We start from the raw sequence: 12875 nt of genomic DNA on the forward strand, positions 1-12875 counted from the left end.
CCAAAAGGCAGCAACAAGAGTCTCATCATTCCACTGGAGTTCGGAGGATAGGGTCCGGAACCCGAACGCATTGAGCCACTGAGCGGGAACTTTGGCTTAGTCTAAGGATGCTGGAAGCCGAGGAAGTCACTCATCCGGGTTCGTCGAAAATCCTCCGAAATGCTGAGGTGAAGGCTGAAACATCATTGAGGAGGTCGTCATTCCGCTCACAAAGAGGAGAGGCCCATGCCAAAGCTTGTTCAGAGAGGAGGGAAACCATGTAGGCCACTTTTGACCTGGAAGTGAGGAAATTCTGTGGTAAGAGCTCAAACTGAATGGAGCCCTGATTCAAATACAGGTCACAGCAAGGCACGGGTGTCAGACCATGTTGGCACTTGTGGTTCTCCAAGTGCCAGAATGACCTGGCTGCCATGGGTATGCTGGTGTTTTTAGTTCTATAAGCACCAGCATGACTAGACTGTTTATGGCAGCCCAGCCTGGCTGGGGCTTGTAGTTCCACAAACAAAAATGGCATTTTTATTTTTTTTTATCTTTTTATTTTACTTTCATTGCCGTTATCACCAAACACCCACTGCCCAGGGGTCTAGGAAGAGGCTTCATGTTTTATGCATTGGGCTGATTATTCCTAGAGGGAAGGCCCACTCCCACTCCCTAGGGCATCCAACTCAGCACTGAACAACCCAGGGTTGGTTTGTCATTATGGCAGGGGAACCCCTGGCGGGTGTCCCCCTGCTATAGTGCAACCACCCCGACTGGTTTGCCTAGTGCTGGTTGCGTGAATATCGGAGGGATCCCACGCAAATTTTTACCTGATCTTTGCACAACCAGCAGCAGGCTGGCAGCAATAGGGTTAAAAGTGCTTAGAATAGGACCCAGCGCATTTTTTTATTAAACAATCACATTTTCGAGAGGGCTAAATCGCGTGACTTTTCAATGTAAAACACTCATCCAATCTCAAATGATTATTGGATTGTAAATGGCGATTTTCAGCTGAACATGGCCGAGTTTAATGCGATGCAAAACACGTGTAATGAACAACAATTTTACAGTTCAGACTAAAAATCGCTACTTAATACATATAGCGACTTAGGGACTCAAATCGCCAGTAATCTCCAGCGATTTGCAACGATTTTAAATCGCTGAAAAATTTGGCCCTTGGTACACTTACCCCTACATGTGCAGAAAGCATCTGAGACACCGCCCTGGCATAATATGTGGAGATATCTCAGCCCGGCCTTTGTTCAGATAAGCATTTTATAATACAAACAGAAAGTATGAAAACCACAAAATGGAGCTCAGTGGCCATTTTGATAGGCAAAAATGTTCACTATGTCCATCCCCGCCATCCCCACCCTGTCTTATCAGGAAAGGTGCAGGTGGCACTTTCCCTAGTAATCTAATACACTGCCATGTGTACTGTTACAACACTTTTGCATGTTTCATGATTTCGCAGTCCAGATAGCTGCGTATCAGATATTAAATTACATGTTTGGGCCAAATCCAAAAATATTTAAAATGCACTGTCATGATCGAAAACAAGAGGTATTGACACGCTAGAACTGCACCCTCTATATGCTGCAGAGGATGGAGGAGCAGCCATATGTGCAGTGGAATTGAGACCAGTTGGAGGAGGTATTGTGGCCCCGGTACCAAATTGGGTACTGGGGCCACTCCACTACGCAGTCCAGAAAGCTGCCACTCCACTACGCAGTCCAGAAAGCTACCTCGGTACAACGTTTTGGACTAAAAACAATATTGTGAGGTGTGAGGTGTTCAGAATAGACTGGAAATTAGTGGAAATGATTGTTATTGAATGTTATAGAGGTTAATAATAGTGTAGGAGTGAAAAAAAAAACGAAAAACTGGATTTTAGTGCTTTTTATGCTTTTTTAAAAATAAATCAGAACCCAAAACCCTAAATCAGAACCAAAACCTTTCGTCAGGTGTTTTGGCAAAACAAATCAGAACCCAAAACTGCCCCTCCTCGCTAAGCAGGGATGGACGTCTGCTTTCTTCTGAGTGCCCCGTTGCTAAGCAATGGAGACGCTTCTTCCGGCGGCGTGGTGCGCATGCGCGCCCATCACCATAGCAACGGGATGCGTTGTTGGGCTTCCTGTCGGCGGTCAGCGCGTCTGACCGCCGAACCACTGCCCACCAATAAGGGATGGCCACTTCCTATAAATAGCCTGTTCTGACACCACTAGGGTGCCAGAGCAACTAGTTATCTAGCCTCCAGCGTTACCTGTTATATTTATATATCCTGTCTGATACCTGTTACCAACCCGGCTCTCTCTGACCTCGCTCTTGGATCTCCCTTCTGTCCAGCATTGTATTCTCCGGTTTGACCTCGGCCTGTTGACTATTCTTCGCTTTCTGATTCGGTACCTTATCTGCCCGCCTGGTTCCTGGCTCCAACCTGTACGACCAAGAATATCTCCGCCATCTCGCAAGTAGCTACCTGGGAGGGCCGCGACCTGCACGTTGTTCGCCGCGAAGTCCAAGCCTCCTTGCGGGGGTCCCTGGTGAAAACTGGTGGCTTGTTAGACTCCGCGCCTCCTTGTGTAGTTGTGCCAATACTTGCAGGTGCTGATACCTCCTTAGTGACACACACTGCACTGAGATTTATCTATAAACCGTTGAAGTGTAATAGTCACCTATCTCCAGGAGAGACATTTATTTATGGATGCGAGAGTTCAGCATATCAGTTTACTTGTGAGCCCACAAAGTGGCTTCACTCTGTGTAAGCAGTAGGTACACTTTAAGCTTTGCTGAACACTATTTAATAAAACTCTGTGATTATGATTTAAGTTTGTGCATTAATTTACTGCACAATCATCTAGGTATTTTTTAAACCAGCCTGAAGGATGCATCTTACTTGGGATCCTCGCTCTGTTCTGGTGACTCAAACCTCCTATTATATGCCAGCTGTGGGGGATGACCCTTCCTGTTTCCTTTGTACTGGGCCCCACAATTTCTATTGGCATCCCTGCATCCATTAGTCAGACATGTGGGGGCCATACATGGAGTGGGGCGGGGTTCTTCTGCTTCCAGAAATGATATTGCTGCTATACCCTTCCCTCCTCAGATATCTTTTCTTTGGTTCATTGGTCATGGTATCACCCGCTCCTCCCTGTGGGTGTGTGACAGTGTTGGAGAATGAGGGGACTCAACAGAGGGACCAGCACCGACAGCTCTGGTGTCCTACAAACTGGTCAGGATTACGGTTCTAGCTGGGGCTGCTTGAATAATTGTATGAACCGCTCCGAGGATTTCAAGAGTCAGGAGAAAAGTTTACTCCAGCCCTAAAGACTTTGGGGCACATTTATCAAAACTCGCAGAATATGAAAACTAGTTTTCAATCCTTATCGTAATGATAAGGATTGAACTATTTCTCATATTTATTTAAAAAGCAACACAGGAACAGCAGTTCCGAAAAACTGCTGTTCCTGTGAAGTGGAAATCATACTTACCACTCAATCTTCGTGAAACCCCCGGGCATGCGCACAGACATCTCTGCCCTCGATCTGCAACTATAGTTGCAGAGAGTGAGCGGTGAGTGACAGGGAGGGATCATGTGATCCCTCCACACATGCGCTGTCCAGCTCTGCTCTTCGGAGCAGAGCTGACAGCACTGAAACTTCAGCTGTCGTACATTATCATGTTTGAAAAGTTAATTAATTATTAGCTGCGATGCTGCTATCATAAATAGTAAATTAGTGTTTAATCCCCGAAAACAACAGTTTCGGGGATTATACAAGGGGGGAAACCTTTCATAAATAGGCCCCTTTGTGTGCTCACCAGAAGCGTGGTGACATCAGGTACAGTCACTGTTTATGTGGCAGTGGGATATCTATAGTACTGTATAATGACTCTGATGAGAACTGCTTCAGGAAGTGAATGGCACTGATGAACATGTGGGTATGTTATTATAGCTCACACAGACACAGGAGAGGTCCCAGTGTTGTTGCCAGTCTACAGTCTATGTGGCATTGCTCCATTGCTAATTGTCATTTCTGAAATAGAAATAATAGGGCTAGCAGTGTTCTTCAAAATCTGCAGTCACATTGTACTGTGCCCTGGGGCGGATTGGTCATAGGCCTCACCGGGAAAATTGCCTGTAGGCCTGTGACCTAATGAGGCTGCCTGACCCTTTTTTTTTAAGCAAGGAAGGTGACTGGCTCCCTTCCCCTGGACCAGCCAACTTCCTACAAATGGCCGTGGAACTGCTGCCCATTCTCTATATCTGCAGCTAAATACAATAGTGTGTGACCATGCTGCTTTAGAACTGAAGAAATAACACTTTCATACTACAACCCCCTTGTACACCACATGGCAAAATTTATGGTACTTTAATATTTGCTTTATTACTGATGAGAGAGGATCCCCAAGAAGGACAACATTTATTGACAGTAATTTATAGCCTGCTCTTATCAAAGACATAAAACTGCAAGTGCTGACAAGAGAGGATATCAAGTTGACTCAGTTATTATTTAACAATGTGCCCAGCACTCTGCTCTTTCCACACCAGCCTCTTTTCACAATAACTATGGCAATTTAATTCCTAGACAACAGTGCCATCAACTTGTTTGATTTGGGAGCAGATACAATCTGCCTGTGCTAACCATCCGGGTGTACAAGAGTCCTGATCATCTTTCTGTCGTTCAATATGTACCCTGCTCTGTACAGAGTGTGACAAAGAGCATCTTCTTTATGACAAGGGCCAGGTGGAGAGAGAAGAGCCCCGATGGGCCATTTTAGCCTTGTAGAAACGGGGAGATGTGTCACATGCCGGGCAGATCCGACGGGGTATGGGTGAGCTGCCAGCGGGGATTCCTGGCTTCCTTAGCAGCACCTAGTCCAGCAATGACCATAAAGGGTTAGGAGAGACCTTGGAGGACGGTTGTGGTGCAGAGAACCAGCTCGCTCGTCTTCTCATTTCGTATAAAAGTCTCTTTTCCTCGGTCACGGAAACACAACGTACGAGGAAAGCTCCCATTACACTCAGACAGGGAAGGGTTTACGTGTCTGCGTATCCGCCAATAGAAACACAGAGGAGATGGTGCCCACCAGCCAATCACAGCGCAGCCGGCAGTGTATATAAGAGACTTCTGCCGCCCTCTATGGATAGTACTTTTCTATTTGTGTACTTGTAGTGAAGATGGCAGAAACCGCACCAGTCGCTGCTGAGTCTGTTCCTCTATCAGAGGGCGCCGGCAAGAAGAAGAGACAGCCGAAGAAAGCCGCAGGAGGAGCCAAGAAGAGCCCCAAACCCTCTGGTCCTAAAGTGTCCGAGCTGATCCTGAAAGCCGTGTCCGCCTCCAATGAGCGCAGCGGGGTTTCTCTTGCCGCCCTGAAGAAGGCTCTGGCTGCCGGAGGTTACGATGTGGAGAAGAATAACACCCGCGTCAAACTGGCTGTGAAAGGTTTGGTGAGCAAAGAAACCCTCATCCAGGTGAAAGGCAGCGGCGCTTCCGGGTCCTTCAAGCTGAATAAGAAGCAGCTGGAGAGCAAAGAGAAGGCGGCCAAGAAGTCTGTGCAGCCCAAGAAACCTGCGGCTAAGAAAGTGGCCAAATCCCCTAAGAAGCCCAAGAAAGCTCCGAGTGCGGCCAAGAGCCCGAAGAAGGTGAAGAAGCCAACGGCGTCTGCCGCAAAAAGCCCGAAGAAGGCTGCCAAGAGCCCGGCTAAGAAGGCGGCTAAGCCCAAAGCTGCCAAGAAAGCAGCTAAGCCCAAAGCTGCCAACAGCCCGGCTAAGAAAGCGGCTAAACCTAAAGCTGCCAAGAGCCCGGCTAAAAAGGCGGCTAAGCCCAAAGCTACCAAGAGTCCGGCTAAGAAAGCTGCGGCAAAGAAGTGATGGAAGAGTCGCAGCCTGATCTTTCTTTTTTAACTCCCCCAAAGGCTCTTTTCAGAGCCACCCACCCTCTCACGACAGAGCTGTATGCACATTGCATGGTCTAGAAGGGGGATACATGGGGTATATATTGGCCAATCATATACGTTTCGAGTCCTTGCACTCAACCCCTTTAGCTTCCGTAACTTTGGGTATTGCTGGGTGGGTTGTGAACATCCAGGGTGACTTCATAGCACTATTGCAGGAAGAGCCTGCAACCTCGCATGTGCCGATTTCTACACCACACTGATGGGTCTGTTGAGCACACAGGAAGGCACCGTGTCTCTTGCACCAATTGACAATCATTCGTTCTGATTTGCAAAAGCTGATTGTTACACTGCAGTCTGCAACATGACCGATCTGGTACCAAATCAGTTCTTTACAGGCTGCTATAGAAGATGCTTTGCAAAATACCAGTGACATTCTCAACATACCTTTCTTTCTGTACACTATAGATCCAACGTACCTGAATTACCATTAAAAGTCGGAGTAAACCATTTACATAAATTCTATTTAAAATTGAATCCTAGGCTCCACTACATTTAAAATATACTGTAAAGATAGATTAGAGCATGTTCTGGATCGAGGAAACTTCCAGCACTCATTCTGACCATTCTTTTCTCTTTACACACGTTGATGCAAAACTTTTTTCAGCAGCGCTTAAATCTGCTTCATTTATGTGCAGTGCATGCAAACCACGATCTATTGGACAGATATATCATGTGACGGGTTGTATATTCATAATTCCACCCTTCACTTGCTAACTGGTCTGTACATGAACCTGAGCAGATTTAGTTAGTTTGTAAGCTGATGAATCACGGGGGAAGCTGTTTGTCCCTTCCCAGTATATAAATGGAGGACGGATATATTTTTTATATTATACAGCGTGAGAATATTAAGCTGAAAAAACATGTCTGGAAGAGGGAAACAAGGCGGTAAGACCCGGGCTAAGGCCAAGACTCGCTCATCTCGGGCCGGTCTACAGTTTCCTGTCGGTCGCGTTCACCGTCTACTGAGGAAGGGAAACTATGCGCAGCGTGTGGGAGCCGGAGCCCCGGTGTATATGGCCGCAGTACTCGAGTACCTGACGGCTGAGATTCTGGAGCTGGCCGGGAACGCCGCCCGTGATAACAAGAAGACCCGTATCATCCCCCGCCACCTGCAGCTCGCCGTGCGCAACGATGAGGAGCTCAATAAGCTGCTCGGTGGGGTGACCATCGCCCAGGGAGGTGTCCTGCCCAACATCCAGGTCGTGCTGCTGCCCAAGAAGACCGAGAGCCACAAGACGGCCAAGAGCAAGTGATTTGATCTGCATGTTACCCCTACAAAACCGACGTCCCTATAACACAAAGGCTCTTCTCAGAGCCACCCACGTTTTCCTATAAGAGCTGATTACAATGCGGTTGTTTTCATTTGATACTTTTAAGATCTCAATATGTCATGCAACATGTTTGCAGTTAGTGTGTGGACTCTGACCAGTATACACGTAGCTTTACCTTCCCTAGAAAAAGTTCCCTCCCCACATCATTTAGGAACTATATTTAATGGTGAATACTGACAACTTGACGGGAGTGTTTTTTGTTCTCCCTGCCTGTTTATAGGCTATAACCAGAAGATGGCAGCAATTCATGTTTGTCACTACGTAGAGACGCCATGTGTTACAGTCGCTTAAACTTACAAATAAATGGTTAATATATAGGTTGTGCCAGAGCTCGTTTACCAAGATTTGGTGGCTCTGAAAAGAGCCTTTGTGTTATGTATGTAGATGTACTGATTATCTTATGCCCTCTCCCCGCGGATTCTGCGGGCCAGCTGGATGTCTTTGGGCATGATGGTCACCCTCTTGGCGTGGATGGCGCAGAGGTTGGTGTCCTCGAAGAGCCCCACCAGGTAAGCCTCGCTGGCCTCTTGCAGGGCCATGACTGCCGAGCTCTGGAAGCGCAGGTCGGTCTTGAAGTCCTGGGCGATCTCCCGCACCAGACGCTGGAAGGGCAACTTGCGGATCAGCAGCTCAGTGGATTTCTGGTAGCGGCGGATCTCTCGGAGAGCAACTGTCCCGGGACGGTACCGATGCGGCTTCTTCACGCCGCCGGTAGCTGGGGCGCTCTTCCGGGCGGCTTTAGTTGCCAGCTGCTTGCGGGGAGCTTTCCCTCCGGTAGATTTACGGGCTGTTTGCTTGGTCCTGGCCATTGTTCTATTACAGATGTGTACTAGGAGTTTAAGCCGCAGCCCTTAAACACATCTATTTATACACAGTGCTGCGCTGTGATTGGATCATTTAAAAATCTTACTGATTGGTTCACGATTTCTCATTTCAGGTTTCAAAAATCCCGCCAATATTTCTGTTTAGTACTTTGCTATTATTAATATAAGTGATCAGCCAGAGCTTAAAAGTAAATTAGTTACAACAAGCTTTATTTTCATGTTTCAGATATGATCATTACGATGTAATTCACCCGGGAAGTTATGTCTGGTAATCCTGAGGGAATAAATAACAAGTAGATACACATACTCACCACACGGTGGTGATATTGCACCACATACTGCAATGCAGTACTAAGGTCCAAATATACCAACGTCTTCAAATACACATGAAATATACACTTATCGTGTCTTCATATCTCCACAATACATTTTTTATTGATTTCATTAATGATATAATCAGTGGTTTTAAATTATAAATCTTTTATGACTGTCTCAAATAAGTTGTCTCTGTGTATTATATATTGTAAATAATGTGCTGTACTATAAAAGGAATAATAATATATGGGGCAGCACAGTGGCCTAGTGGTTAGCAACTCTGCTTCACAGCACTGATGTTCAGCATGAGTTTGATTCCTGACCATGGCCTTATCTGTGTGGAGTTTGTATGTTCTCCCTGTGTTTGCGTGGGTTTCCTCCAGGCGCTCCAGTTTCCTCCCACACTCCAAAAACATACTGGTAGGTTAATTGGCTGCTATCAAAAATTGACCCTAGTCTCTGTCTGTCTGTCTCCCTCTCTGTCTGTGTGAGTGTGTGTCTATATTAGGGAATTTAGACTGTAAGCCCCAATGGGGCTGGGACTGATGTGAGTGAGTTCTCTGCACAGCACTGCGTAATTAGTGGCACTATATAAATAAATAGATGATGATATATGATGTGGGGAGAGCAAGATGCCAGACTTGTTGAAAAGTAAAGGTTCAGCCCACTTGACATCCCCACTCTCCAGTATTTACTGTATACATTTTATGCAATTAAGTGACAAAGTTTCATATGTGTTTAAAGCGTTGTAATTTTTCATGAAAAAAATCAAACCATTGGTCACTACTTCTCCACTCTGGGAGAGACGGTTACAGCTCCCCAAGACATGACTGGTTTACTGCACACGTTTAGGAATACCTTCTAAAAACCAGGGGAGAAGCTGTCCATGTATATTTACTGGCTGGACAATTGGAGAAGAACGGAATGGTGCCCAGTAAAGTGAATGGGTTATAGACTCATGAACAGCTTCTTTGAGACACCGGTGGTGATGGATCCTGGGTATTCTTGCTGTGCTATCCCTCCCCAAGACCTAGATACATTTCCTAGACAGCTAGCTGCACATTTCTTAGCAGCAGCCAAATCCCTCTTAGCTCTAAATTATAAGAACACCTCCCCAAGAGCCCCGCTGCCCCGTTTCTGTCTACGCTTAAAAAGCAGATTTGGCAAATTGCGGCCATGGAGGAGATAACTTACTACCTTCACAGTATAGGCCATATGTTTAATCAAGTATAGGTTCCCTGGCTGTTTGCTGAATGCAGATCTTCGTTTGTCTCCATCTCTGCATCACCTCTCTCCCCGACGACCCATGTGTTGTGATAGATTTATCATCTCCGAATCTTCTTCCTTATTTCTGTAAGGCTATGCCCATACTGCTCCACACTGATTTTTCGAACCACCCATCTCATTTGGAAGACTACCAGTGGTACTTCTCCAGATTTCCTTAAACAACACCATGTATACCAATGAGGTATTATTTTCCTGAGTGTGCTACTCAGAGAATTAAGGTTAGGACACCAGAGACGAGTAACAAGGCTGGTTTGCATTTAATGAAATGTGATCACTAACGTGTACGATCTATTTACATCAATGTCTTATCCTACATTGCAAAATAATCTGCTTTGTGAACATTTGCTTGGGGTATAGAATACGTAAAACTTAGTTTTTTTTCATCAGATCCTCTATACGTGATTATTAGCAGATTCTGAGAAGTGATTACAGAAAAAAGGTCCCTGTTTTTAATATTCTTTTAATAATAATCAGTAAAAAGCACACAAAAGAACCATCAGTTGTTATGGAATAAAAATCATAAGATTGGTTGAAACTGATGTTCTTCCTAAAACTTAGATTCCTACCCATATCCCGTTGGGCACTGGTTCTCCATCATTACAATTTAAGACTAGATCACGTTTTACTTTCTATTAGAGACATGACAAACTTTCTTTTCAGACTTTTAACAAGTCACTAAGATAATTAAACAAGAAAGAAGCCAATTGTGGAGGTTTGTGTGTAATTTGTACCTACATTCGGTTCTTTGCTGGGTGGATAAGTAGTGAGTGAACGGTGTGTCAGACCAAACTATACTGCATCAGGGATGGGGCAAAAGATTTGGTCCTGTGTAACTTCATGTACTTGTTTTGTGAAGGATTAATTACGTATATATGCTGAAAGTTTAACAACAAAAAAAGAGGAAAGATTACTTGATTTTATAAATTTAACTAAACACATTAAGAATGTTCATGTATATAAAATGTACTTTATATATTAAATGAAGGCTGGAATTGTGGTCCTGGATAATATATGTAAAATATTGGTATGGTAATTATCTTGTCGTCTAATTGGACTAATAAATAAACAATATAGCTAATTTAATGATTGTAAAGCAGTAAACATGTTCTTGTAAGCTGTCTAAATTTAAAGGCTTTAAGACCTTACTAAATTAATTGCGCAGAAGATGGCATACTAATACATTAATAGGTTAAGATAACTTATATTCTTGCACATGAAAGACATTATTGAAGAATTAAAGAAAAAATAAACACAAATTCTTGGCGGGCTTTTTAAAATCTGAAACGAGAAATCGTGAACCAATCAGTAAGAGTCTTAAACCATCCAATCATAGCGCACCACTGTGTATATATAGATGTGTTAAGACAGTTCCGTCTTTAATTCGTTACACACTTGTATTAGAACAATGGCCAGGACCAAGCAGACAGCCCGTAAATCTACCGGAGGGAAAGCTCCCCGCAAGCAGCTGGCAACTAAAGCCGCCCGGAAGAGCGCCCCAGCTACAGGCGGCGTGAAGAAGCCGCATCGTTACCGTCCCGGGACAGTTGCTCTCCGAGAGATCCGCCGCTACCAGAAATCCACTGAGCTGCTGATCCGCAAGCTGCCCTTCCAGCGTCTGGTGCGGGAGATCGCCCAGGACTTCAAGACCGACCTGCGCTTCCAGAGCTCGGCAGTCATGGCCCTGCAAGAGGCCAGCGAGGCTTACCTGGTGGGGCTCTTCGAGGACACCAACCTCTGCGCCATCCACGCCAAGAGGGTGACCATCATGCCCAAAGACATCCAGCTGGCCCGCAGAATCCGCGGGGAGAGGGCATAAGATAATCCGTACATCTACATACATAACACAAAGGCTCTTTTCAGAGCCACCAAATCCTTCTAAACGAGCTCAGGCATTATCTGTATATTACTTTATAAGAGTCTGCAACATCCGCTGTTTATTGGCTTATGTGGTATGTAAAGACAAATGTCATTCCAGTTTGTATACTGGTAAGAGCCTATATCGTGCAAACGTTACACCCACGCTAAGCTACAAATTTTTTCTATAACATTGAGTTCTTACAGTGCATAAAAATGACACGAGCCAAACATTAAATTCCCCGCGGCACAGCTCCTTTCTGTCGGGAAGCTCACAAATCTATATTGACTGGTGCTACATGGTCTCGGTGTAGAAGTAAAATAATGGCCTGTAAAATTACACAAATAAACTGCAATGGAAACATCCGCGCTGTAATCAGCTCCTATAGGAAAACGTGGGTGGCTCTGAGAAGAGCCTTTGTGTTGTAGGGACGTCGGTTCTTTAGTGGAAATATCCAGCGGCAAATCACTTGCTCTTGGCCGTCTTGTGGCTCTCGGTCTTCTTGGGCAGCAGCACGGCCTGGATGTTGGGCAGGACACCTCCCTGGGCGATGGTCACCCCACCGAGCAGCTTATTGAGCTCCTCATCGTTGCGCACGGCGAGCTGCAGGTGGCGGGGGATGATACGGGTCTTCTTGTTATCACGGGCGGCGTTCCCGGCCAGCTCCAGAATCTCAGCCGTCAGGTACTCGAGTACTGCGGCCATATACACCGGGGCTCCGGCTCCCACACGCTGCGCATAGTTTCCCTTCCTCAGTAGACGGTGAACGCGACCGACAGGAAACTGTAGACCGGCCCGAGATGAGCGAGTCTTGGCCTTAGCCCGGGTCTTACCGCCTTGTTTCCCTCTTCCAGACATGTTCAGTTCAGCCTAATATTCTCACGCTGTGTAATCTAACAAATGTTTCCGTCCTCCTTTTATATACTGGGAAGGGACAATCAGCTTCCTCCGTGATTGGTCAGCTTACAAACTAACCAATGCTGCACAGACCAGTCAGTAAGCGAAGGGTGCAGTTATGCTTATACTACGTCTGTCCAATAGTGCGTGATTCCACATTTGCGTGCGTTTCCTATAAATAAAGTTGAAATGGGCGGCTCTAGAAACATAAATTTGTGTAGAGTCCAAAGCGAGAAAAACTGATAATACTGTAATTATTGTGATTTGTGTTGTGTCTACGCAAATTAGCACTTTATTGTCTGGCTCTTCATTTATGGTTTGTTTTCCTAATTATTTTGTTTAAAGTACATCACTTGTGCATAGAAGTACACTTATGTTCGATTCTAGTCACAATGTGATGTCTCCTGGAAGGGTTTCCTCGATCCAATA

At 45.5% G+C, this 12875-nt stretch overlaps 5 protein-coding genes across 5 annotated transcripts; 3 read left to right on the top strand and 2 right to left on the bottom strand.

The window, feature by feature from the left end:
* Positions 1-4867: 4867 nt before the first annotated feature.
* On the top strand, positions 4868-5869 carry LOC142149849 (histone H1-like). The gene has a single exon (XM_075205151.1). The coding sequence runs from the start codon at positions 5159-5161 to the stop codon at positions 5849-5851; it is 693 nt and encodes a 230-aa protein (XP_075061252.1). The 5' UTR covers positions 4868-5158; the 3' UTR covers positions 5852-5869.
* A 567-nt stretch (positions 5870-6436) lies between these two features.
* Positions 6437-7344, top strand: LOC142149850 (histone H2A type 1-like). The gene has a single exon (XM_075205152.1). It carries the CDS (start codon positions 6798-6800, stop codon positions 7188-7190), a length of 393 nt encoding a protein of 130 aa, XP_075061253.1. The 5' UTR covers positions 6437-6797; the 3' UTR covers positions 7191-7344.
* Positions 7345-7666: 322 nt separating this feature from the next.
* Positions 7667-8077, bottom strand: LOC142150678 (histone H3). Its single transcript, XM_075205873.1, has one exon. It carries the CDS (start codon positions 8075-8077, stop codon positions 7667-7669), a length of 411 nt encoding a protein of 136 aa, XP_075061974.1.
* A 3022-nt stretch (positions 8078-11099) lies between these two features.
* Positions 11100-11510, top strand: LOC142150679 (histone H3). The gene has a single exon (XM_075205875.1). The coding sequence runs from the start codon at positions 11100-11102 to the stop codon at positions 11508-11510; it is 411 nt and encodes a 136-aa protein (XP_075061976.1).
* Positions 11511-11538: 28 nt separating this feature from the next.
* Positions 11539-12518, bottom strand: LOC142149851 (histone H2A type 1-like). Its single transcript, XM_075205153.1, has one exon. It carries the CDS (start codon positions 12405-12407, stop codon positions 12015-12017), a length of 393 nt encoding a protein of 130 aa, XP_075061254.1. The 5' UTR covers positions 12408-12518; the 3' UTR covers positions 11539-12014.
* Positions 12519-12875: the final 357 nt, after the last annotated feature.

Source organism: Mixophyes fleayi, chromosome 4 (assembly GCF_038048845.1).
Source record: "Mixophyes fleayi isolate aMixFle1 chromosome 4, aMixFle1.hap1, whole genome shotgun sequence".
NCBI classification, from domain to species: domain Eukaryota; kingdom Metazoa; phylum Chordata; class Amphibia; order Anura; family Limnodynastidae; genus Mixophyes; species Mixophyes fleayi.